The sequence below is a fragment of the Pogoniulus pusillus genome, chromosome 21 (assembly GCF_015220805.1).
Source record: "Pogoniulus pusillus isolate bPogPus1 chromosome 21, bPogPus1.pri, whole genome shotgun sequence".
NCBI classification, from domain to species: domain Eukaryota; kingdom Metazoa; phylum Chordata; class Aves; order Piciformes; family Lybiidae; genus Pogoniulus; species Pogoniulus pusillus.
Window position 1 is genome coordinate 4,038,539 of NC_087284.1, and position 25,455 is coordinate 4,063,993.

The window sequence follows — 25,455 nt, forward strand, 5'->3', positions numbered from 1 at the left end:
CAGCACTGGTCAGGCCACACCTTGAGTGCTGTGTCCAGTTCTGGGCCCCTCAATTCAAGAGAGATGTTGAGGTGCTGGAAGGTGTCCAGAGAAGGGCAGCAAGGCTGGTGAGGGGCCTGGAGCACAGCCCTGTGAGGAGAGGTTGAGGGAGCTGGGGGTGTGCAGCCTGCAGCAGAGGAGGCTCAGGGCAGACCTCATTGCTGTCTACACCTACCTGAAGGGAGGCTGTAGCCAGGTGGGATTGGTCTCTTCTGCCAGGAAAGCAGCAACAGAACAAGGGGACACAGTCTCAAGTTGTGCCAGGGGAGGTCTAGTCTGGATGTTGTTAGGAAGTTGTTGTCAGAGAGAGTGATTGGCATTGGAATGGGCTGCCCAGGGAGGTGGTGGAGTCACTGTCCCTGGAGGTGTTGAAGTAAAGCCTGGCTGAGGCACTTAGTGCCATGGTCTGGTTGACTGGCTAGGGCTGGGTGCTAGGTTGGACTGGATGATGTTGGAGGTCTCTTCCAGCCTGGATGGTTCTATGCTTTCTATAATAGAATCAACCAGGTTGGTAGAGACCTCCAGTGTCATCCAGTCCAACCTAGCTCCCAGCCCTCTCCAGACACCTAGCCCATGATTCTGTGAATTACCTGTCAGGAGTGTTCAGCACAGACTGTGGCTCCTGTGCTTGTCTGTGCTAATTTAGTTGCAATCTGATGGAACAGTCATAATTCGATTTCCATTTTTGGCTCCTCGTTCCCCCTGAAGTGTTTCCTGCTCCCCTGGGAGCCTATTCTCTTTATAAAATGAACACTTATTTTATCATTGACACTGCCACTGATTTGTAACAGGATGATTAAAGCAGATTGGCAGAGTGCCTCATTTACCTACTGACAGGCAACAAAGCCTTTGTCTCTTCTGCTTTACGGTTTTTCATCTCTTTTCCTTTCATCCTTCACTGAGCTCATATTAGCAATTGACCTGCAGCGTGGAAACGCAGGCACATTTCCCCATGCTTTGGGCAAACAAAAGGCTCATCAGTGTAGGCAGGAGCACATCGATTTGTACTCTCTACGTGAGAACCACATAGCAGTTTTGAGGCATCTCAATCTGGGCGTGACTGAAATCAGCGCAGTGGCTGGCAGGGAGTTGTCCTCCTTGGCAGATTAAGGAGAGAGACAGACCTGTCTTTCACAGTATCACAGTGTCACAGTGTCACCAAGGTTGGAAGAGACCTCATAGACCATCAGGCCCAACCCTTTACCACAGAGCTCAAGGCCAGACCATGGCACCAAGTGCCACGTCCAATCCTGCCTTGAACAGCTCCAGGGACGGCGACTCCACCACCTCCCCGGGCAGCCCATTCCAGTGTCCAATGACTCTCTCAGGGAAGAACTTTCTCCTCACCTCCAGCCTAAATCTCCCCTGGTGCAGCCTGAGGCTGTGTCCTCTCGTTCTGGTGCTGGCCACCTGAGAGAAGAGAGCAACCTCCTCCTGGCCACAACCTCCCCTCAGGTAGTTGTAGACAGCAATGAGGTCTGCCCTGAGCCTCCTCTTCTCCAGACTAACCAATCCCAGCTCCCTCAGCCTCTCCTCGTAGGGCTGTGCTCAAGGCCTCTCCCCAGCCTCGTCGCCCTTCTCTGGACACATTCAAGCATCTCAATGTCCCTCCTAAACTGGGGGGCCCAGAACTGAACACAGTACTCAAGGTGTGGTCTAACCAGTGCAGAGTACAGGGGCAGAATGACCTCCCTGCTTCCACTTCACTGGGTTGGACTCGATGATCTCCTTGGGTCCCTTCCAACCCCTGACATCCTGTGACCCCTGCTACCCTGTGATCATCTGAGTTGAGGCAATCCCAGGCACAAGTTCAGGCTGGGCAGTGAGTGGCTGGAGAGCAGCCCTGAGGAGAGGGACTTGGGGCTGCTGCTGGATGAGAAGCTCAACAGGAGCCAGCAGTGTGCACTTGCAGCCCAGAAAGCCAAGCAGAGCCTGGGCTGCAGCAGCAGAAGTGTGGCCAGCAGGTGGAGGGAGGTGATTCTCCTCCTCTACTGTACTCTGCTGAGACCCCAGCTGGAGTACTGCATCCAGTTCTGGAGCCCCCATTACAAGAGGGATGTGGAGATGCTGGAGTGTGTCCAGAGCAGGGCCCCTGGGTTGATCAGAGGGCTGCAGCAGCTCTGCTGTGAGCACAGATTGAAAGAGTTGGGGCTGTGCAGGCTGGAGGAGGCTCCCAGGTGACCTTCTTGTGGCCTTCCAGGATCTGAAGTGGGGCTACAAAAAGTCTGGGGAGGAACTTTTTAGGCTCTGAGGGAGTGACAGGACTGGGGGGAATGGAGCAAAGCTGGAGGTGGGGAGATTGAGCCTGGCCGTGAGGAAGAAGTTGTTGAGCATGAGAGTGGTGAGAGGCTGGAATGGGTTGCCCAGGGAGGTGGTTGAGGCCCCATGGCTGGAGGTGTTTAAGGCCAGGCTGGCTGAGGCTGTGTGCAGCCTGCTCTAGGGTAGGGTGTCCCTGGGCATGGCAGGGGGGTTGGAACTGGCTGATCCTTGTGGTCCCTTCCAACCCTGACTCATTCTATGATGCAAAGTCCAACCTAGAACCCTACTCTACAAGGCAGTATGGCAGCAGTGTGGTACTCAATAGTGGCAGCACATTCAGCTCAACTGTCCAGTTCTGGGCAGCTCAATTCAAGAGAGATGTTGAGGTACTGGAATGTGTCCAGAGAAGGGCACCAAGGCTGGTGAGGAGCCGGGAGCATACAGAACCAGACATGCATTTGTCCTCTCTTTTGTTTTTGCACAAGTCAGTGGTCACAAGAGAAAGTGTGGTGATATTTTTGTGGCTTTAGATCAAGTAGTTCTTATGGTAATAACAAAGAAATGCTCAGAGCTCTTGGGCATGTTTAGCAGTAAATATTTTGTATTGCATGTTGTGTTGTTTTAGCAGTGCAAAAGATTTTGCATAGGAAGTGCTGATGCCAAGCAAGCAGTCTGCATATTTGGGCTGTAAAAGCATAACCAGGCATGCTAAGATCCAAACCAATCCATCATTTGATTTCTCTGACACCAGAAAACATTAGTGTGCATTTCCAAGTCGAGTGGTTGCCTAGCATCAGAAAGGGAAATTATTTCCCTTCTTTTGAGTTTGCATCTACATAGGTCTTGTACTCACTGCTCTGTGTCTGCCTTGCGTTCTGGGGGTACTGGTGGATAGTAGCTGAAGATGAGGCAGCAGTGTGCCCAGGTGGCCAAGAGAGCCAATGGCATCCTGGCCTGGCTCAGGAACACTGTGGCCAGCAGGACAAGGGAGGTTATTGTTCCCCTGTACTCAGCACTGGTCAGGCCACACCTTAAGTGATAGGATCATGGGATGTTAGGTGTTGGAAGGGACCCAAGGAGATCATCGAGTCCAACCCCCTGCCAGAGCAGGACCACACAATCTAACACAGATCACAGATGAATACATCCAGACAGGCCTTGAAAGTCTCCAGAGATAGAGACTTCACAACCACTTGTTGAGGTGGAACCTGTTGTGCTGGAATTTACACCCATTACTCCTTGTCCTGTCCCAGGCAGCAGTGAGCAGAGCCTGTCCACCACTCCTGGCAGCCTTCAGATACTTATAAACATTTATCAAATCCCCTCTAAGCCTTCTCCAGACTAAACAGCCCCAGGTCCCTCAGCCTCTCCTCATCAGGCAGTGCCCTCCAGTCCCCTCATCATCCTCACAGCCTTCCACTGGACCCTCTCCAGCAGATCCCTGTCCCTCTTCAACTGGCGAGCCCAAAACTGAACACAGTATTCAAGGTGAGGTCTCAGCAGGGCAGAGGAGAGAGCAAGGAGAACCTCCCTTGATCTGCTGGACACACTCTGCCTGATACAGCTCAGGATGCCATTGGCCTTCTTGGCCACAAGGGCACATTGCTGTGCCATGGATGTTATCCACCAGCACCCCCAGGTCCCTCTCCACAGGGCTGCTCTCCAGCAGTCACCTCCCAGCCTGTGCTGGTGCAGTTTGTTATTCCTGCCCAGGTGCAGGACTCTGCACTTGTCCTTGTTGAACCTCATCTGGTTCCTCTGTGCCCAGCTCTCAGTGTGTCCAGGTCTCTCTGGATGGCAGCACAGCCTTCAGCTGCATCAGCCAAGCCTCCCAGCTTGGTGTCATTAGCAGACTTGCTGAGCAGACACTCTGTGCCCTCATCAGTGTCACTGATGAAGATGTTGAACAGTCCTGTGTCCAGTTCTGGGATCCTCAATTCAAGAGAGCTGTTGAGATACTTCTTATGTCCAGAGAAGGGCAACAAAGCTGGTGAGGGGCTTGGGGCACAGCCCTGTGAGGATAGGCTGAGGGAGCTGGGGGTGTGCAGCCTGCAGAAGAGGAGGCTCAGGGGTGACCTCATTGCTGTCTACAACTACCTGAAGGGAGGCTGTAGCCAGGTGAGGTTGGTCTCTTCTGCCAGGCAACCAGCAATAGAAGAAGGAGACACAGTCTTAAGTTGTGGCAGGGGAGGTCTAGGCTGGATGTTAGGAGGAAGTTGTTGGCAGAGAGAGTGATTGGCATTGGAATGGGCTGCCCAGGGAGGTGGTCGAGTCACCATGCCTGGAGGTGTTGAAGCAAAGCCTGACTGAGGCACTTAGTGCCATGGTCTTGTTGATCGGATAGGGCTGGGTGCTAGGTTGGACTGGCTGAGCTTGGAGGTCTCTTCCAGCCTGGTTGATTCTGTGGTTCTATGTTTTCTCATTGCCCTCTTCCTGCTCTTGCCCCTGTCTTACAGTGGTCAGTGTACATCCGCGCTGCTGTCCGCAAGGAGAAGGGACTGCCAATCCTGGTGGAGCTGCTGCGAATAGACAATGACCGTGTGGTATGTGCAGTTGCTACAGCTTTACGAAACATGGCCTTAGATGTCAGAAATAAGGAGTTAATAGGTAGGTTCCTTCCAAACAATCTCTATCTTCTGTGGCATTTGTGCTGTGGGGGGGTGTTGTTTTTCTTCCAGTTGGCAGCAGAATGAGCAGAATGGAAACAATTCTTCTCCCAGCTCTAGCACAGTCTCTCCTTCGTTCTCTAATGTGTCATATTCAGATTTCATGTGATAGCTTAGTGCTGTATTGCAAAGGAATGTTAAATCAGTTAAACATCATGCAATGTTTCCTGATCTGTCACACTTTGATCACCAGAAGAAAAGCCATGGTTTTGTTCTGCTTTAGCATTTCCTTCCTCAGCTGGCAGTGGCACTTGTGTCATCTAGAGCAAGACTCTTAAGTACAGCAGCCACTCCTAACCTTCAGTTTGCATGCAATTTTGGGGTCTTGAAGTGACAAGCCATAAAGACTTTAAGATGGTTCTGTGAATTTGGTGGGCAGATTAATTGGTCCAGCAGGAGAAACAGGTAGGTGCCTGATTCACAACCCCACATGCAGTGAAGGAAGAGGATAGTAACTTACATGAAGCGTTGTTGCCCCCCCAAATTCTCATGGCATGGTAAGCAATCGACTTGGATATTTGGGGTGGGGTTATTTCTTTCATTTTATTTAGGATGGGGCTTTGTATCTGCAACTCATCCAAACACAGTGGATCACTGAACTGTTGTTTCCATGTTCTGTCTCTCAGAAATGATCACTCCTTGCTGTCGAACTATTTCAGCAGGCATGACAAAAGTGTTTCTGCTTCTGTATGCTGAGAGCATATTTTTGGTTCATTTTCTCTAGCTTGTTAATTTATCATTCCAGCATACTTCTGATTGTAGGGTTTCACAAATGGATAATTTGGTGATAGTGTTTTTTTAGGAGCAGATGAACAGGTAGTAAAACCTGTATGCATCTAACCTGATGTAAAGTCTGAGACTGTTATTTCAAAAGGGAATGACCCCATATCACCTGTTTGACTTAAGTTCTGCCTATGGAAAAGGGAAAAGTGGAATGCTAGGAGGAAGTTATCACAGTATCACAGTATCACCAAGGTTGGAAGAGACCTCACAGATCATCAAGCCCAACCCTTTACCACAGAGCTCAAGGCCAGACCATGGCACCAAGTGCCACGTCCAATCCTGCCTTGAACAGCTCCAGGGACGGCGACTCCACCACCTCCCCGGGCAGCCCATTCCAGTGTCCAATGACTCTCTCAGGGAAGAACTTTCTCCTCACCTCCAGCCTAAATTTCCCCTGGCACAGCCTGAGGCTGTGTCCTCTTGTTCTGGTGCTGGCCACCTGAGAGAAGAGAGCAACCTCCTCCTGGCCACAACCTCCCCTCAGGTAGTTGTAGACAGCAATAAGGTCTGCCCTGAGCCTCCTCTTCTCCAGGCTAACCAATCCCAGCTCCCTCAGCCTCTCCTCGTAGGGCTGTGCTCAAGGCCTCTCCCCAGCCTCGTCGCCCTTCTCTGGACACGCTCAAGCATCTCAATGTCCCTCCTAAACTGGGGGGCCCAGAACTGAACACAGCACTCAAGGTGTGGTCTAAGCAGTGCAGAGTACAGGGGCAGAATGACCTCCCTGCTCCTGCTGGCCACACCATTCCTGATGCAGGCCAGGATGCCACTGGCTCTCTTGGCCACCTGGGCACACTGCTGGCTCATGTTCAGGTGGGTATCAATCAGCACCCCCAGATCCCTCTCTGTCTGGCTGCTCTCCAGCCAATCCGACCCCAGCCTGTATCTCTGCATGGGGTTGTTGTGGCCAAAGTGCAGCACCCTGCACTTGGAGCTATTGAACCCCATCCAAGTTCTTCCCAAAGAGGCATTGGAATGGGCTGCCCAGGGAGGTGGTGGAGTCACCATCCCTGGAGGTGAGGGGATTTGGGTAATGGGATGTTGCACAATATTAGCTTTAAATATTAGCATGAAAACTTTCATCCTTGGTAGCCCTGGATGTATCTGACTTTAAAGGCATTCCAAAGTAATACCTGTGTTAGTTAAACCAGAGACATGCTAAGTTATGTGGTGGTCTTCAATTCTCTGTTCTCACTGCATAAAGCAGTTACTTCACATTCAAATACTTGTTTTTTTGGTGATGAATTGGTGAATTCAGTGCCTGGCTGAGGCACTTAGTGCCATGGTCTGGTTGATTGGCCAGGGCTGGGTGCTAGGTTGGACTGGCTGATCTTGGAGGTCTCTTCCAACCTGCTTGATTCTATGATTCTGTGCCAGGAAGCATTAATCAGGAGTTGGTGGCATTTGTGTAGAAGAAGCTGAAGACTACATCTATGCTGCCATTTGGTTATTTGGTGTCAGCTTTTAGTGCACTTCATGCATTGTGTTTAATAGTTCCACAAATGGATAATCTGGTGTAGTGGTTTTCAGGAGCTGATATGAATTTATGTAGCAGGTAGTAAAACCTGTGTACATCTAACCTGATGTGAAGTCTGAGACTGTTACTGCGCAAGGGTATGACCCCATGTCACCTGTCTGACTTAAGTTCTGCCTATGGAAAAGGGAAAAGTTGGATGTTAGGAGGAAATTCTTCCCAGAGAGGCATTGGAATGGGCTGCCTGGGGAGGTGGTGGAGTCGCTGTCCCTGGAGGTGTTCAGGCAAAGCCTGGCTGAAGCACTTAGTGGCATGGTCTGGTTGATTGGCCAGGGCTGAGTGATAGCTTGGATTGGATCAGCTTGGAGGTCTCTTCCAACCTGGCTGATTCTATGGTTGCTATGATTCTATGAAAAGCCTGGATGGGGCACTTAGTGCCATGGTCTGGTTGATTGGCCAGGGCTGGGTGCTAGGTTGGACTGGCTGAGCTTGGAGGTCTCTTCCAACCTGGTTAGTTCTATGATTCTATTCTCTTGATTGTATTCAGTGCTTTCTCAGGGTTAGTACTCTTTAAAATCAGTGCTCCACCAGTTTTTCAAGCAAGGCAATGTGCTAGTTTGAAGCAGGCTAGAATGTTTTGGTGAGAGGAACTAGATTACAGGCTGTGAAAGAAAACAATGGTGATATCTGCTGCACTCACAGTCTCACTGAGATGTATGGGAACAAGAAACAAAAACATTTGATAACACACACTCAGCAGCATTTTGCTGGGGCTGCTGGATGAGCTACATCTTACTCTCTAACCTCACCCTCTATTTTGGGCTAACCCACTTTGCTTCTTAAACCTCTGGCCAAACCTCTGTTCTTCTTTAGGACTGGGGTAAGGTTGAGAGGGGTGGGGGGAAGGTGAAGGGGTGATTGAGAGCCTCTCCTGGGGACTCAAGTTTTTGGGAGGGGAGTTGTGTTTCTGTATCACCTTTTACCTTGTCTATTTCTGTCTATAACTGTATATTCTGTAAATATCTGCTTGTATATTGAGCTAAGCTGTAAATATAAGCTTCATTCAATTTCCAGAGCTGGCTGAGTCTAGTCTGGGTGATTTTTAAAGTGGGGGGGCAGGGAACACCCAATCCATCACAGGCAATCACTCCTCTGAGGTATTATACTAACTAAAGTGATGTCACTGACAAAATGTTGTAAAGCAAACAGAGGGAGAGGCTGATGAATTGTGTAAACCTGTTGTGATTGCCCAGGACTGAACTCAAGACAGATGCTTTATCTGCAAGCCTGGCCTCCTTATTCAGCTTTTGCTCATGTTGTGATGGATAAAATTAGCATGGAATTAAATTTGTTTGATGGAATGTGTTCAGCTTTCAGGAAGCAGCATATTGCACATATGTTCTTAGTGATTGTCTGTTGTTCTCTGGGAATTTAAAAAGAGGAACTACTACTGAAACAAGTATAATAGGCCATCTGATATCAAATCCTTGTTTTTTCAGTGCCATGGTCTGGTTGATTGAATAGGGCTGGACTGGATGAGCTATGTTGGATAGGCTGGATTGGATAATCGTGGTTGGATGGGTTGGACTGGATGGATAGATTGGATAGGTTGGATTGAGTGATCTTAGTTGAATAGGTTGGATTGGATGATCTTAGTTGGATAGGTTGGACTGGATGAGCTATGTTGGATAGGTTGGATTGGATAATCGTGGTTGGATAGGTTGGACTGGATGGATAGATTGGATAGATTGGATTGGGTGATCTTAGTTGAATAGGTTGGATTGGATGATTTTGGTTGGATAGGTCAGACTGGATGATCTTAGTTGGATAGGTTGGACTGGATGATTTTTTGTTGGATAGGTTGGTCTGGATGATTATAGATGGATAGGTTGGACTGGATGGATAGATTGGATAGGTTGGACTGGATGATCTTGGTTGGATGGGTTGGACTGGATGGATAGGTTGGATAGGCTGGACTGGATGATCTTGGTTGGATAGAATGGACTGCAGGAATAGGTTGGACTGAATGGATAGGTTGGACTGGATGATCTTGGTTGGATAGATTGGACTGCACGGATAGGTTGGATAGGTTGGACTGGATGGATAGGTTGGATAGGCTGGACTGGATGATCTTGGTTGGATAGGTTGGACTGGATGGATAGGTTGGATAGGTTGGACTGGATGGATAGGTTGGATAGGCTGGACTGGATGATCTTGGTTGGATAGGTTGGACTGAATGGATAGGTTGGATAGGTTGGACTGGATGGATAGGTTGGATAGGCTGGACTGGATGATCTTGGTTGGATAGGTTGGACTGGATGGATAGGTTGGATAGGCTGGACTGGATGATCTTGGTTGGATAGATTGGGCTGCAGGGATAGGTTGGATAGGTTGGACTGGATGGATAGGTTGGATAGGCTGGACTGGATGATCTTGGTTGGATAGGTTGGACTGCAGGGATAGGTTGGACTGAATGGATAGGTTGGACTGGATGATCTTGGAGGTCTCTTCCAACCTGATTGATTCTATGATTCAGGCTTTAATTCTAGGGAGTCTGATGGGTTAAACTGAAATGTTGCAATGAGTAGGACACACTGCTGTCACTGTAAGTGTGTGATTCAGGTAAGTGAATTGAACAGTATGATTTCTGCTGCCTTCACAAGGTTTAGAATCCTGTCATGAAACAGAGCTTGATCCAGGGTCATTTTAAAGTAATTATTCCTGAGCTGCTGGCTACAAGGTGTCAGTACCAAGTTGTTCTGAATTCACTGTTCATGTGTTGGTAATGCTGTTCTAAAGTAGACACAAAATTCAAGGGTAGCATATTAATTAAGTTGTTAGTAAATGTGTACTGGAATCTGTTTAATCTTGATAGGTGTCTAAAAATTCATTGCCCAGTATAAGATATGTGTCCAGAGAAGGGCAACGAAGCTGGTGAAGGGCCTGGAGCACAGCCCTGTGAGGAGAGGCTGAGGGAGCTGGGGGTGTGCAGCCTGGAGAAGAGGAGGCTCAGGGCTGACCTCATTGCTGTCTACAGCTACCTGAAGGGAAGCTGTAGCCAGGTGAGGTTGGTCTCTTCTGCCAGGCAACCAGCAACAGAAGAAGGTGACACAGTCTCAAGTTGTGCTGGGGGAGGTCTAGGCTGGATGTTAGGAGGAAGTTGTTGGCAGAGAGATTGATTGGCATTGGAATGGACTGCCCAGGGAGGTGGTGGAGTCACCATCCCTGGAGGTGTTGAAGCAAAGCCTGGCTGAGGCACTTAGTGCCATGGTCTGGTTGACTGGCTAGGGCTGGGTGCTAGGTTGGACTGGATGATCTTGGAGGTCTCTTCCAACCTGGCTGATTCTATGATTCTATGCCAGGAAGCATTACTCAGGAGTTGCTGGCAGTTGTGTAGAAGAAGGTGAAGCCTACATCTACGCAGTCATTTGGTTAATTGGTGTCAGCTTTTATTGCACTTCATGCATTGTGTTTAATAGTTCAGCTGTCTAAAACCTGTGTTTCAACAAACAGATACCTGAATAAGAAGCTGATTTAGGAAATGGAGGATATGGTCAGGCATTTATCACTGCTGCTCCTTACCCCCAGAAGAAAGATGCTAGTTCAAGTGGTCAGTGCCTAATTAAGCATTGATGGTTCTGTAACACCTGCATGGCAAAGTTCAAACTCCCTGCTTTCTGGTGTTCTATACCTAAGTTACCTGTGAATTTAAACTAGTGAAAGTTGAAATGCTGAGTATTTTTTTCTGTTGCAGTGCAAAAAGCCTCGTGTCAAGGAGATTTTGGCTGTTTTGTGTGCCTTCAGCCACTTGTGCATGGCCTTCTGCTCCAGTTTATCTCAAACATGTTTCTGCCAAGCAGACCTCTAATTATAGAGGTTAGGAAAGGTTTCCTTCCTGGGTCATCTCGTATTGAATAACATTCTCAAGTGAAGGGATTTGGGAAGAAAACCCAGGGTTGGTAAAACTAGATTTTCATTGTATTATCAAAGTCAAGATCAAGCTATTTCAAGAGTAAATTAGATCTTTTACACCTCAGCTTCCCTACTGCCTGTGAGCTGTTTGGGAAAAGATGGTGTTCCAGCTGGGCAGTTTGGCTTCTGTGGTGGACAAGAGAGAAAATGGCACCTCTAGGTGTTCCACTCACTTCCATCACCTAACACCTTGGATTTTGTGATGTAATGGGTCCTGTGTGAGAACCTAGAGAAGCACAGGAAATGCCAGAACTTCTATTTTAAACTCCAGAATCACAGAATTAATCAGGTTGGAAATGATCTCCAGGATCATGGAGTCCAGCCTATCACCTGGAATTCTAGGATCTCTAGGATCATGGAGTCCAGCCTTCTAATTAACTAAACCATGGCACCAAGTACCACATCCAGCCTCCTTTTGAACACCTCCAGGGATGGGGACTCCACCACCTCCCTGGGCAGCCCATTCCAATGCCAATCACTCTCTGCCAACAACTTCCTCCTAACATCCAGCCAAAACCTGCCCTGTCACAGTTTGAGTCTGTGTCCCCTTGTTCTGTCACCAGATACCTGGGAGAAGAGACCAACCCCACCTGGCCACAACCTCCATTCAGGTAGTTGTAGACAGCAATGAGCTCTGCCCTGAGCCTCCTCTTCTGCAGGCTGCACACCCCCAGCTCCCTCAGCCTCTCCTCACAGGGCTATGCTGCACCCCCTTACCAGCCTTGGTGCCCTTCTCTGGGCATCTGGGCATGTTCAAGCACCTCAGCATCTTTCTTAAAGTGAGGGGCCCAGATCTGGACACAGAACTCCAGGTGTGGCCTGAGCAGTGCTGAGTACAGGGGCAAAAGGACTTCCCTGATCTCAAAAGAATCTTGTTCAGTATTGCATCATGAGAGCATGTCTGGATGACAGCAGTGATTTTAAATAATACCATAGAATGTTTTAAGGTTTATAAACCTTAAAGCCTTTATTATAGCTTTTGTAAGTTCATGTTCACATTGACTATTACTTAAGACCAAACACTGAGTACAGGTCCCAGCAGTTGCAAAATCTTCTAGAGGTGACCTGTACGGTAAGACTTCAGTCTTACTGTTCAGTCTAAGTTCAGTTGCCACCCCTGGTGGTCAAGAAAAGCCTGGATGAGGCACTTAGTGCCATGGTCTGGTTGATTGGACAGAGCTGGGGGATAGGTTGGACTGGCTGAGCTTGGAGGTCTCTTCCAACCTGGTTGATTCTATGATTCTAAGACTGCCAAAAAGCAGCAGCAAAGACAACAAGCATCCCATAGATTATGCTGGCTTTTTATGATGAAGCCACAGCAACAGTGGACAAGGGAAGGACAACTGATGTCATCTACCTGGACCTGGGTAAGGCATTGACTCTGTCCCACAGGAGATCCTGCTCACCAAACTGGAAAAACATGGACTTGATGGGTGGAACACTGCTGGATAAGGAACTGGCTGGATGGTGGCATGCAGAGAGTGGTGATCAAGGGCACAATGTCCACCTGGAGACCAGTGCCAAGTGGTGTCCCTCAGGGGTCAGTGCTGGCTCCAGTGCTGTTTGACATCTGTGTCAGTGATGTGGGCAGAGGAATCAGTGCAGCCTCAGCAAGTGTGCAGAAGGCACTAAGCTGTGTGGCACAGTCGACTTGCTAGAGGGCAGGGATCCATCCAGAGGGACCTGGACAGGCTGCAGAGGTGTGCCCAGGCCAACCTCATGACATTCAACAAGGCCAAGTGTAAGGTCCTGCACCTGAGTCAGTGCAATCCAAGCACAACTCCAGGCTGGGTGGGGAATGGCTGAGAGCAGCCCTGAGGAACAGGCCCAGGGGGTCTGGGCTGATGAAAAGTTCCACAGGAGCCTGCAGTGGGAGTGCAGCCCAGACACAACCCTGTGCTGGGCTGCAGCAAGAGCAGTGTGGGCACAGGGCAAGGGAGGGGATTCTGCCCCTTGGCTCTGCTCTCCTCACACCCCACCTGCAGTGCTGGGGGCAGTTCTGGAGCCCCCAGCACAAGAAGGGCATGGAACTGTTTGAGCCAGTCCAGAGGAGGGCCACAAAGATGCTCAGAGGTCTGCAGCAGCTCTGCTCTGAGGACAGGCTGAAAGAGTTGGGGCTCTGCAGCCTGCAGAAGAGAAGGACTTGAGGAATCCTTGGAGTGGCCTTGCAGTGTCTGAAGGGGGCTACAGAAGGGGTGAGGAGGGACTATTGACAAGGTATTGTAATGACAGTACAAGGGGTAATGGCTTTAAACTGGCAGAGGGGAGATTTAGACTAGATGCTAGGAAGAAGTTCTTTGCAGTGAGGGTGGTGAGACACTGGCACAGGTTGCCCAGGGAGGTTGTGGCTGCTCCCTGCCTGGAGGTGTTCAAGGCCAGGTTGGATGAGGCCTTGAATGACCTGTTCTAGTGAGAGGTGTCCCTGCCTATGGCAAGGGGTTGGAACTGGATGGTCCTTGAGGTCCCTTCCAACCTAGACCATTCCATGATTCTATGATTTTCACTTCACTGATGTGCAGTTCACACATAAAACTGTGCCCCAACCTGCACTCTATTTTTGGGATAAACAATTTCCGTTTGGTTCTGTTCTTCTGCACAAGACAGGAAGCAATTAAACTGTAGCTGTTTCTGCTTTTTATCACTCAGAAGATTGATGTTTCCAGCAATTCAATATTAATTCTCATCTCTGTTTCTCAATGTTTTCACGCTGAGAAGTGCTGCTTGTCATTTGAAACTGCGGTGTTCTGATCTAAAAGGGTGCCTGTATTCCAGAAAACATAGCAAGGTGGAAATGTAAATGTCACCAACTGCCAAAGTCATTCTAAAAGTACTTCTAAATCCTGAATCTTCAAAACAGTTTTGAAAATCACAGGCTCACAGGATCTCAGGGGGTGGAAGGGACCCAAGGAGATCATCCAGTCCAACCCCCTGCCAGAGCAGGACCACACAATCTAGCACAGATCACACAGGAACACATCCAGACAGGACTTGAAAGGCTCCAGAGAAGGAGACTCCACAGCTTCTCTGGGCAGCCTGTGCCAGTGCTCTGGGACCCTTACAGTAAAGAAGTTCCCCCTTGTGTTGAGGCAGAACCTCCTGTGCTGCAGCTTACACCCATTGCTGCTTGTCCTATCCCAGGGAGCAGTGAGCAGAGCCTGTCCCCCTGCTCCTGGCAGCCCTCAGATACTTATAAACATTTATCAAATCCCCTCTCAGTCTTCTCTTCTCCAGACTAAACAGCCCCAGGTCCCTCAGCCTCTCCTCATCAGCCATGCCCTCCTGTCCCCTCATCATCCTCTTATCCCTCTGCTGGACCCTCTCCAGCAGATCCCTGTCCCTCTTCAACTGGGGAGCCCAAAACTGAAGGCAGTATTCAAGATGAGGTCTCACCAGGGCAGTGTAGAGGGGCAGGGAATGTCCTTTGATCTGCTGGACACACTCTTCCTAATACACTCACAGGATGTTAGGAGTTAGAAGGGACCTCCAGGCATCATCTAGTCCAACTCCCCTGCCAGACCATGACCATAATCTACTGTAGGTCACACAGGAACACATCCAGATGTGTCATAGGATCACAGGATGTTAGGGGTTGGAAGGGACCCAAGGAGATCATTGAATCCAACCCCCCTGCTGGAGCAGGACAATCCTATCTAACACAGAGTCTCCAGAGAAGGAGACTCCACAACCTCTCTGAGGAGCCTATTCCCATGCTCCATGACCCTTGCAGTACAGAAGTTGTTCCCCATGTTGAGGTGGAACTCACCCCAGCTTCGCAGAGCAGATAGATGAGCAATCCAATCAGTGTCAGGAATCTTGCTTCTGATCCTGGGAGTCTGAGTGTTCGGTGTTCACATCACACTTACCTGCCACCTTTTAGCTTTAAATCAGTTACATATGGGTGAAAATAAGAGCCTGATTGAAACTTTGAATTACACATGTGGAAATGTGTAATGGTCTGACATGGTTCATGTTGTCTCAACTGAAGTATGCTGAAGCGAGGAGGTTACGGTATCACAGTATCACAGTATCACCAAGGTTGGAAGAGACCTCACAGATCATCAAGCCCAACCCTTTACCACAGAGCTCAAGGCCAGACCATGGCACCAAGTGCCACGTCCAGTCCTGCCTTGAACAGCTCCAGGGACGGCGACTCCACCACCTCCCCGGGCAGCCCATTCCAGTGTCCAATGACTCTCTCAGGGAAGAACTTTCTCCTCACCTCCAGCCTAAATCTCCCCTGGCGTAGCTTGGGGGACAGTGGGTTCCCGTGCCATCTCCTAAAGCACTCCCACTGGGAGATCAAGAGAGCAGTACAAACTCGGCTCGCAAGCCTCTTTACGAAGGCTGCAGCACTGAGTTTTGGCCTCACAGGAACTAGAAAAAGCATGATTAAAACTTCTGGAGTCACCACAACCTAGACAAAATCACTCACAAATGTTTCTGCTGTTTTGTAAACCTCCTTCCTTTCTATCAAGGATTTTTTTTTAAAGAACATCTGAAAACACTGTGCAAGATTTCTAAGAAACTTGGCTGCAAAATGCCACAGTTAAAATGTATTACTGCTAAAATAATGTAATCATTAGCACAGATTACTGTTTGAGGCCAGATGATGCCTCATTTCTCTTTGTTATATCATTATTTGCTTTGATCCCGTTCAGACAGGACACAAGACAGCAAGTGTATTTTAACCAGATTAAAGCAACTAATCCCACACAGTCACAGATGTATCTGGGAACCCAAGCATTGTGGAGCAGCAGTGGGGTGAGTGTCCCTAGAATCACAGAATCAACCAGGTTGGAAGAGACCTCCAAGCTCAGCCAGCCCAACCTAGCACCCAGCCCTGGCCAGTCAACCAGACCATGGCACTAAGTGCCTCAGCCAGGCTTGGCTTCAACACCTCCAGGGACAACGACTCCATCACCTCCCTGGGCAGCCCATTCCAATGCCAATCACTCTCTCTGCCAACAACTTCCTCCTAACATCCAGCCTAGACCTCCCCTGGCACAACTTGAGACTGTGTTCCCTTGTTATGTTGCTGGTTGCCTGGCAGAAGAGCCCAACCCCATCTGGCTACAGCCTCCCTTCAGGTAGCTGTAGACAGCAATGAGCTCTGCCCTGAGCCTCCTCTTCTGCAGGCTGCACACCCCCAGCTCCCTCAGCCTCTCCTCACAGGGCTGTGCTCCAAGCCCCTCACCAGCTTCATTGCCCTTCTCTGGACACCTTCCAGCACCTCAACATCTCTCTTGAATTGAGGAGCCCAGAACTGAACACAGCACTCAAGGTGTGGCCTGACCAGTGCTGAGCACAGGGGCAAAATCACCTCCCTCATCCTACTGGCCACACTGTTCCTGATACCATGGCAACAAGTGCCTCATCCAGTCTTTTCTTGAACACCTCCAAGGAAAGCCACTCCATCACCTCCCTGCTTCAATTAAACAAAACAACAAAAGAAATCCAAACCAAACAACAACAGAAAAAACAGTGTAGTTTTCCTCCCCTAGAGAACTCCTAGAGCCAGCTTCAAAGCCCCATTCATCCCCCCATGGCATCTCTTAGGATGTTATTTGAAACCTGGTATTGTTGATACAGTCTGTATTACCTTTGTGGGTTTTGTTTTCTTTTTTGCTTCCTCTTGTGGCAATGCCATGCAAGAGGTTGTGCAAGCATGGAAAAGATGCAATGACTACACCCCTAGAGTTAGCAGTTTCCTCTGTGTATGATGTATACTTCAGAATGATAGAACAGGCTTCAGGAGCCCATCTAAAAAAGCATTTATCTGCAGTCTAGTTGATTGTATAGAGCTGGGTGCTAGGTTGGACTGGAAGATCTTGGAGGTCTCTTCCATCCTGGTGGATTCAATGATTCCATGAATTGCAGCTTAAACTCAGGGGGTGACCAGACCTGTTTGTTATTCCAAGCTATGCAGAGTAAACTCTGTAATTCCTAAATTAGAGGTGAAGAAACATTATACAAGTGTGTTTAAACTCATAGAATAGAGTCATAGAATCAGTCAGGGCTGGAAGGGACCACAAGGATCATCTACTTCCAACCCCCCTGCCATGCCCAGGGACACCCTACCCTAGAGCAGGCTGACCACAGCCTCAGCCAGCCTGGCCTTAAACACCTCCAGCCATGGGGCCTCAACCACCTCCCTGGGCAACCCATTCCAGCCTCTCACCACTCTCATGCTCAACAACTTCCTCCTCACAGCCAGGCTCAATCTCTCCACCTCCAGCTTTGCTCCATTCCCCCCAGTCCTGTCACTCCCCCAGAGCCTCAAAAGTCCCTCCCCAGCTCTTTTGTAGGCCCCCTTCAGATCCTGGAAGGCCACAAGAAGGTCACCTCACAGCCTCCTCTTCTCCAAACTGAGCAGCCCCAACTCTTTCAATCTGTGCTCACAGCAGAGCTGCTGCAGCCTCTGAGCATCCTCCTGGCCCTTCTCTGGACACACTCCAGCATCTTCACATCCCTCTTGTCCCAGGGGCTCCAGAACTGGATGCAGTACTCCAGATGGGGTCTCAGCAGAGCAGAGCAGAGGAGGAGAATCACCTCCCTGGCCCTGCTGGCCACACTTCTGCTGCTGCAGCCCAGGCTCTGCTTGGCTTTCTGGGCTGCAAGTGCACACTGCTGGCTCCTGTTGAGCTTCTCCTCCAGCAGCACCCCCAAGTCCCTCTCCCCAGGGCTGCTCTCCAGCCACTCACTGCCCTGAATGAGCAAAAAAAAAAAAACAAAAGTTCTTTCCTATGACAGATGAACTTTGGTAAGCAAAATTAACTCCAACAAGTCAGGTGCACAGCCAGCTTGAAGGGTGGAAAACTAACTTGGCCTGGTAATCCTTGTGAGGATTGAAATACTGTGTTCAGTTCTGGGCCCCTCAGTTTAGGAGGGACATTGAGATGCTTGAGCGTGTCCAGAGAAGGGCAACGAGGCTGGGGAGAGGCCTTGAGCACAGCCCTACGAGGAGAGGCTGAGGGAGCTGGGATTGGTTAGCCTGGAGAAGAGGAGGCTCAGGGGAGACCTCATTGCTGTCTGCAACTACTTGAGGGGAGGTTGTGGCCAGGAGGAGGTTGCTCTCTTCTCTCAGGTGGCCAGCACCAGAACAAGAGGACACAGCCTCAGGCTGTGCCAGGGGAAATTTAGGCTGGAGGTGAGGAGAAAGTTCTTCCCTGAGAGAGTCATTGGACACTGGAATGGGCTGCCCGGGGAGGTGGTGGAGTCGCCGTCCCTGGAGCTGTTCAAGGCAGGACTGGACGTGGCACTTGGTGCCATGGTCTGGCCTTGAGCTCTGTGGTAAAGGGTTGGACTTGATGATCTGTGAGGTCTCTTCCAACCCTGATGATACTGTGATACTGTGGTACTGTCTTCACACTTGCACAGGGAGGGTTGTTTTGTTAGAATCCAGCCCCCATGTGTCCTAATACAGTCGCATTGCAGCACCATAAACTGTTACACTCCTGAAAACTGCTCCCTTCTTCTTCTCCTCTCTAAAAGAAAATACCATTTGTGTAATTCCTTCATGTCTTTACTAGAGAATTAGAGTAATAAAACAGATAAGCTGCTTTCCTCAGCCCTACAACAGCAGACTCCTCTGGAATACAATGGTATCAGATAGGCTGGCAAGACAGCATGCATAATTGCCCTGGCTAGGTATTATGTCTTGAGCAGTTCAAGGTGTTATCCTCTTCTGTACAATACTACACTGCAATATCTAGCCCCAAAGAAAAAAGGCATGTCTCCTTCTCTCTTGTGAGCCACTAAGAATCCAAGACACCAAGCAGAGCCTTTGAGACAGGGGTTCTAAGGATGAATCTTTGTGCATTATCCACTGTAGTTAAATCTGTTCTTCTGCCTTGGGATTGAATATGCATATGCCTTATACCCAGGAGCTCAGCCTCTTCCTAGGGGGACTAAAATTCATCTGACTCACTTGTAGCCCTCTTTAAGCATATTTCATTCACTGGGACTTTTCTGATAAGCTACCCTCAGCTTACAGAAACTTATATGCCTTATACCCACGAGCTCAGCCTCTTCCTAGGGGGACTGAAATTCATCTGACTCACTTGTAGCCCTATTTAAGCATATTTCATTCACTGGGACTTTTCTGATAAGCTACCCTCAGCTTACAGAAACTTCAAAGCTGAGGCAATGTTATTCAAAAGAGAAAGAAAAAAGAACTGCACCTTTAGTTCAAGCCTCAAATAAGATAAAAATTGATTAATAGTCAGAGATTAGCTTTGTTGTAACCATTTCCACAGTCTTATGGAAATCCAGTCTTGTCTCTTTTGTTACCCTTTTCATTCTAAAAGCTATTCATTATTAATAAGGCATTGCAATGAGGAGCCCTGTAGCTAGAGAATTGTTGTGGAGTTGCCCCTGATGTGAACAAAGAGAATTAAATGGTTTAAGAAGCAAACACGATGAAGTCGCATCTAGAAGCTGGAAGAGGTAATTTGCTTTGTAGTTCATAGATTCATTGAATGGTTGAGAGGGACCTTAAAGATCATCTAATTCCCACCTCCCTGCCATGGGCAGGAACACCCTCCACTAGACCATGTTGCTTCAAGGCTCATCCAACCTAGGCCTGAACATTTGGAGGAAGGGGGATCCATAGCATCCCTGGGCAGCCTGTTCCAGTGTCTCGCCACCTTCACTATAAAGATCTACCCTGCTCAAGCTAGGTCATAGAATCAACCAGGTTGGGAGAGACCTCCAATGTCATCCAGTCCAACCTAGCACCCAGCCCTGGCCAGTCAACCAGACCATGGCACTAAGTGCCTCATCCAGGCTTGGCTTCAACACCTCCAGGGACGGTGCCTCCACCACCTCCCTGGGCAGCCCATTCCAATGCATAGAATAGAATCAATCAGGTTGGAAGAGACCTCCAAGATCATCCAGTCCAACTTAGCACCCAGCCCTAGCCAGTCAACCAGACCATGGCACCGAGTGCCTCATCTAGTCTTTTCTTGAAGACCTCAAGGGACGGTGCCTCCATCACCTCCCTGGGCAGCCCATTCCAATGCCAATCACTCTCTCTGCCAACAACTTCCTAACAACATCCAGCCTAGACCTCCCCTGCCACAACTTCAGACTGTGTCCCCTTGTTCTATTGCTGGTTGCCTGGCATCTCCCAGCAGGATTAGAGAGGTGATTGTCCTCTTGGGCTTAGCTTTGGTGAGGCCACACCTCAAGTACAGTGTTCAGTTTTGGGCACTGCAATACAAGAGAGATGTGGAGGTACTGGAGGGGTTCCAGAGGAGGACAAGAAAGCTGGGGAAGGGCTAGAGAATAAATTTTATGAGAAGTGACTGACGGAGTTGGGGATGGTTAGTTTGAGGAAGAGGAGGCTGAGGGGAGACCTCATTGCTGTCTACAACCACTTGAAAGGACATTGTGAAGAGGCTGCTGCTGGGCTCTTCTCACAAGTAGTTGGAGACAGAACAAGGGAGAATGACCTCAAGCTGAGACTGGGGAGGTTTAGATTGGACATTAGGAAAACGTTTTTCATGGAGAGAGTGGTCAGGGACTGGAATGAGCTATGTGTATTTATGGGGTCCCAGAACCATAGAGACCTCAAGTGAAGGTCTCAAATTATTATGGTCCTGAAGAAAATGCAGATGGACCTTGCCAGGCTGGATGGGTGGGCAGAAGCCAATGGGATGAGATTAAACAAAGCCAAGTGCAGGTGTTGTGGAGAAGTTTCTCTTATTCCTCCCCTGTTAGGGGGAGGTGAGAAATTAATTTGAGGTGGTATTAATTTTTTATTAAATTATTTATTAAAATTAATATTTACAAATTTGTACCACCCCCAACCACTATGAAATCAGGTTCTTATGTGCAAGGTTATGAAAACAGCTTGGGATATATTTACAGGGATTGGATTATTAAATGGAAATATCAAATTATCAACAACTGTAGACAGAGAGAAAGATTCCCTTAGGCTTAATGCCTCTTAACAACTATACTGTTTGCCCAGCAAGGGCTGAAACTGTGTCTGCTCTTCAGACAGAGGTAACTTATATTACAAAGGAATTAAAGCTTGCTTAAATGTGTTGCCCTTAGGTATTAGTCATTAATCACCCTCCCGGGATTGTGTCACAGTGTGTGCCCAGTGTTCGGGTCTTGGTGAGGCTGGAATCTGTCCTGGCTTGCAGGGCATGATAAGTGTTCCCAGTCTCTGGGGCAAACAGGGTTTTCTGACCTTCTCTCCTGGTGTGGCCTCTGCCTCGGTGCTGCTGCTTCTGGATGCCAGTGTCCAGGGGTGATCAGCTGGCAGGGTTTGCAGGTGCAGGAGAAGGATTTGTCCGTGCAGCTTTTAGCTTCTGACAGTCGTCTCACAGCTGGCAGGCAGTGTTTGTAGGTTAGCAGACAGTCTGAAGGTCTGCTGGGCCTGGATCTTTCCAGGCTTACAGGGGATTGTTTAGCCTGGAGAAGAGGAGGCTCAGGAGAGACCTTATTGCTGTCTACAACTACCTGAGGGGAGGCTGTGGCCAGGAGGAGGTTGCTCTCTTCTCTCAGGTGGCCAGCACCAGAACAAGAGGACACAGCCTCAGGCTGCGCCAGGGGAGATTTAGGCTGGAGGTGAGGAGAAAGTTCTTCCCTGAGAGAGTCATTGGACACTGGAATGGGCTGCCCGGGGAGGTGGTGGAGTCGCCGTCCCTGGAGCTGTTCAAGGCAGGATTGGACGTGGCACTTGGTGCCATGGTCTGGCCTTGAGCTCTGTGGTAAAGGGTTGGACTTGATGATCTGTGAGGTCTCTTCCAACCCTGATGATACTGTGATACTGTGATACTGTGACAGCTGGCCAGCAGTGTGCCAGGCTGCAGGGAGACTTGGGCTCCATAGCTAAATGCAAGGCAGCAGCCAGTGTGTGCGGCTGCTCTAGGCTTAGGCAGGGGCTCTCAGCTCCCCATGTATGTACCAATGCAGGTGTGCAGGAGCTCTGCTTCTCAAAGGATTTGCAGACAGCTTAACTGCACCCTGAGATCAATTCAAGAGGTCTGAGCCTCAGTAATGTTTGCAAGAGAGGCCTGATCCTGTGTCTGGGCCATGCAAGCAGGTCAGGGCAGCAGGGTGCTGCTATATGGATCAGAGAGCTGAGCTTGAACCTCTGAACACTCTGAATGCTCTGAACTTCTGAGCACCTGGTGCTCCTTTGCTCCTCTCTTTATAGACTCTGAGCCTAGATTTGTGGCTCATTTGGCCATCTAAAGTGACCAATCAGGTTGGCAGTAAGCCAAACCTTACCCCAATAGGCAGTAGGTGCTTGCCTGGACCCTCCCAATAGGGGATTACCTGGGTGGACCCCAGGGGTACACGGACTGGGCATGTGTGTGTTACACAACCTGTTTACTGCCATGGGTCCTGGCAGAAGAACATGTCCAGGCATGTAGAGGCATAGAGAGGCCTCAGTTTTGGGGCTGCTGCCCCTCCACCACATCAGGGTTCTGCACTTTGGCCACAACAACCCCAGGCAGCACTGCAGGCTGGGGACAGTGGCTGAGAGCAGCCAGGAAGAAAGGGACCTGGGGGTGCTGGTAGATAGTAGCTGAAGATGAGGCAGCAGTGCCCAGGTGGGCAGCAGAGGCAATGGTATCTTCGCCTGGATCAGGAGCAGTGTGGCCAGTAGGACAAGGGAGGTTATTGTTCCCCTGGACTCAGCACTGGTCAGGCCACACCTTGAGTGCTGTGTCCAGTTCTGGGCTCCTCAATTCAAGAGAGATGTTGAGGTGCTGGAACATATCCAGAGAAGGGTGACAAAGCTGGTGAGGGTCCTGGAGCACAGCCCTGTGAGGAGAGGCTGAGGGAGCTGGGGGTGTGCAGCCTGCAGAAGAGGAGGCTCAGGGATGACCTCATTGCTGTCTACAACTCCCTGAAGGGAGGCTGTAGCCAGGTGGGGTTGGGCTCTTCTGCCAGGCACCCAGCAACAGAACAAGGGGACACAGTCTCAAGTTGTTCTGGGGGAGGTCTAGGCTGAATGTTAGGAGAAAGTTGTTGGCAGAGAGAGTGATTGGCATTGGAATGGGCTGCCCAGGGAGGTGGTGGAGTCACCATCCCTGGAAGTGTTGAAGCAAAGCCTGGATGAGGCACTCAGTGCCATGGTCTGGTTGATTGGACAGGGCTGAGCTGGATGATCTTGGAGGTCTCTTCCAACCTGGTTGATTCTTTGACTCTATGACAATGAAGAGTATTATCAAAGGCAGCTCTCATACTTTGCTTGTAGTCGTTCTGAAAACAAGCTGCCTGCACAGGTTCCTGCCAGCCGTTGTTCTGAGCCCACTAAACCTAGATACATTTGCAGAAACACCTGAATATCAGCACTTATTGTAAGGGAAAACCTCCTGATGCTGAATGAGTGGATCTGCCTGTCAGTGAAAAATACTATGAGCCAGTGCCTCAGGTTACAACTTCTCTTGCTGTTCCTTCAGCTCAGTATACACAGCCTCAGTCAATTAGCAGTCGTGTCCTGGCTCTCCCAGCACAGTGCAAGCTTGCACTTCTGAAGCTCACTCTGTGTCTGACCCTCTTTCACCTCAGAACAGCCAGCAATTCCCAGGTCCTGCAGAGAGGACACTCTGCAGTCCACATCTAATCCTCAGAAAGCTTCCCTGACAATGACCTCATTAAGGGACATAACAGCTTCAGAAAACAGTCAGTTCTTCTTACAACTACTTTACTATAGACCCTTGACACTAGTGCTGTGGCAGGCTCTGAGAGGGTATTTGAAAGCCCTAACCCAAATCATAATCTCTTGACAAATGCAGCTCAGCTGCCATCAGAATCTCCCAGTTCTCATCAACCAGTTCTGAAAGCACACAGCTCCCTGAGTTTGCCAGCACCGTGGGTACCTTTAGTGCACCTTCAGCAAGCCTAAATATCAACCAAATAAAGTGAATGCTGTGCCTAAAGCCGTTCCTGCAGCACCTGAGGATGAGAAGGGAAACGACAGCCACACTCTTGCAGCCATAGGAAGTGTCTTTAGCAGCATTTGCTCTACTGAGCTCCAGAGACTTGCATTAGTGGTTTTGAAACACAAGGAGCCATTGCAGAGGGAATAGAGCTAGGAGCAGGTGTGGAGCTGTTGGAGGGTAGCAGAGCCCTGCAGAGGGACCTGGCCAGGCTGGATGGGTGGGCAGAGGCCAATGGGATGAGATTGAACAAGGCCAAGTGCAGGGTTCTACACTTTGGCCACAACAACCCCAAGCAGCACTACAGGCTGAGGACAGAGTGGCTGAGAGCAGCCAGGAAGAGAGGGAGCTGGGGGTGCTGGTAGAGAGTAGCTCAAGATGAGGCAGCAGAGTGCCCAGGTGAGCAGGAGAGCAAATGCTATCCTGGCCTGCATCAGGAACAGTTTGGCCAGCTACAGTTTAGGCTGTCAGGTAGTGATAGGACTCAGGGGAATGGAGCAGACCTAGAAATGGGTAGATTCAGAATGGATGTTAGGAAGAAGTGCTTCACCATGAGGGTGGTGAGGCCCTGGAACAGGTTGCCCAGGGAGGTGGTTGAAGCCCCATCCCTGGAGGTGTTTAAGGCCAGGCTGGATGAGGCTCTGGCCAGCCTGATCTAGTGTGAGGTGTCCCTGGGCATGTCAGGAAGGTTGGAACTAGATCATCCTTGTGGTCCCTTCCAACCCTGACTGATTCTATGATTATATAACTCAGTCATGGAAAGGAACAATGCTCGTTGCAAGATGGAGTTCAGAGGGTGGTGATCAATGGTGCTAGGTGCAGCTGGAGAGCTGTAACCAGTGGAGTCCCCCAGGGATCAGTGCTGGGGACAGTCCTGTTCAACATCTTCATCAAGGACATTGGTGAGGGGACATAGTGTCTGCTCAGCAAGTTTGCTTGCTTACATGTGCGGGTGCCCTGTAAACAAGTTGGGACAGACATGGAGGCAACAGGAGCCTTTTGTCTTCCTTTCCTGAGGTTGCTTCTCCCATCAACAGTAGGAGGGAGAGCAGAAAAACATGTCTGGGCAAGCCAGGCCTATTTTGGCCTTCCACAACATAGCCAAGAAAGCAATGTGAAATACTGGTGTGCATTGTCAGTATTCTTGTTTCACACAGATAAGTTACCTTACTGCTCCGTATGGGGTTTTCATGGTGATGACTTAAGAAAGGTTTGAACATTGCAGCAATTAAGGAATATATGAACACTGCAGTATGACATGGAATGGGTTTGATATTTCTTGCAGAGTTATTTTCAGAATCATAGAATCAATCAGGTTGGAAGAGACCTCTAAGATCATCCAGTCCAACCTAGCACCCAG

At 49.4% G+C, this 25,455-nt stretch overlaps 1 protein-coding gene across 4 annotated transcripts in view; it reads left to right on the forward strand.

Moving 5' to 3' along the window:
- The window catches only part of CTNND2 (catenin delta 2), a 704,219-nt gene that overhangs the window by 611,571 nt on the left and 67,193 nt on the right, over positions 1-25,455 (forward strand). For all 4 annotated transcript variants that reach the window (XM_064160790.1, XM_064160789.1, XM_064160792.1 and 1 more), the window contains one exon: positions 4,755-4,905. In XM_064160790.1, the coding sequence (XP_064016860.1) occupies positions 4,755-4,905 (151 nt within the window). The remainder of the gene's footprint in view (positions 1-4,754; positions 4,906-25,455) is intronic.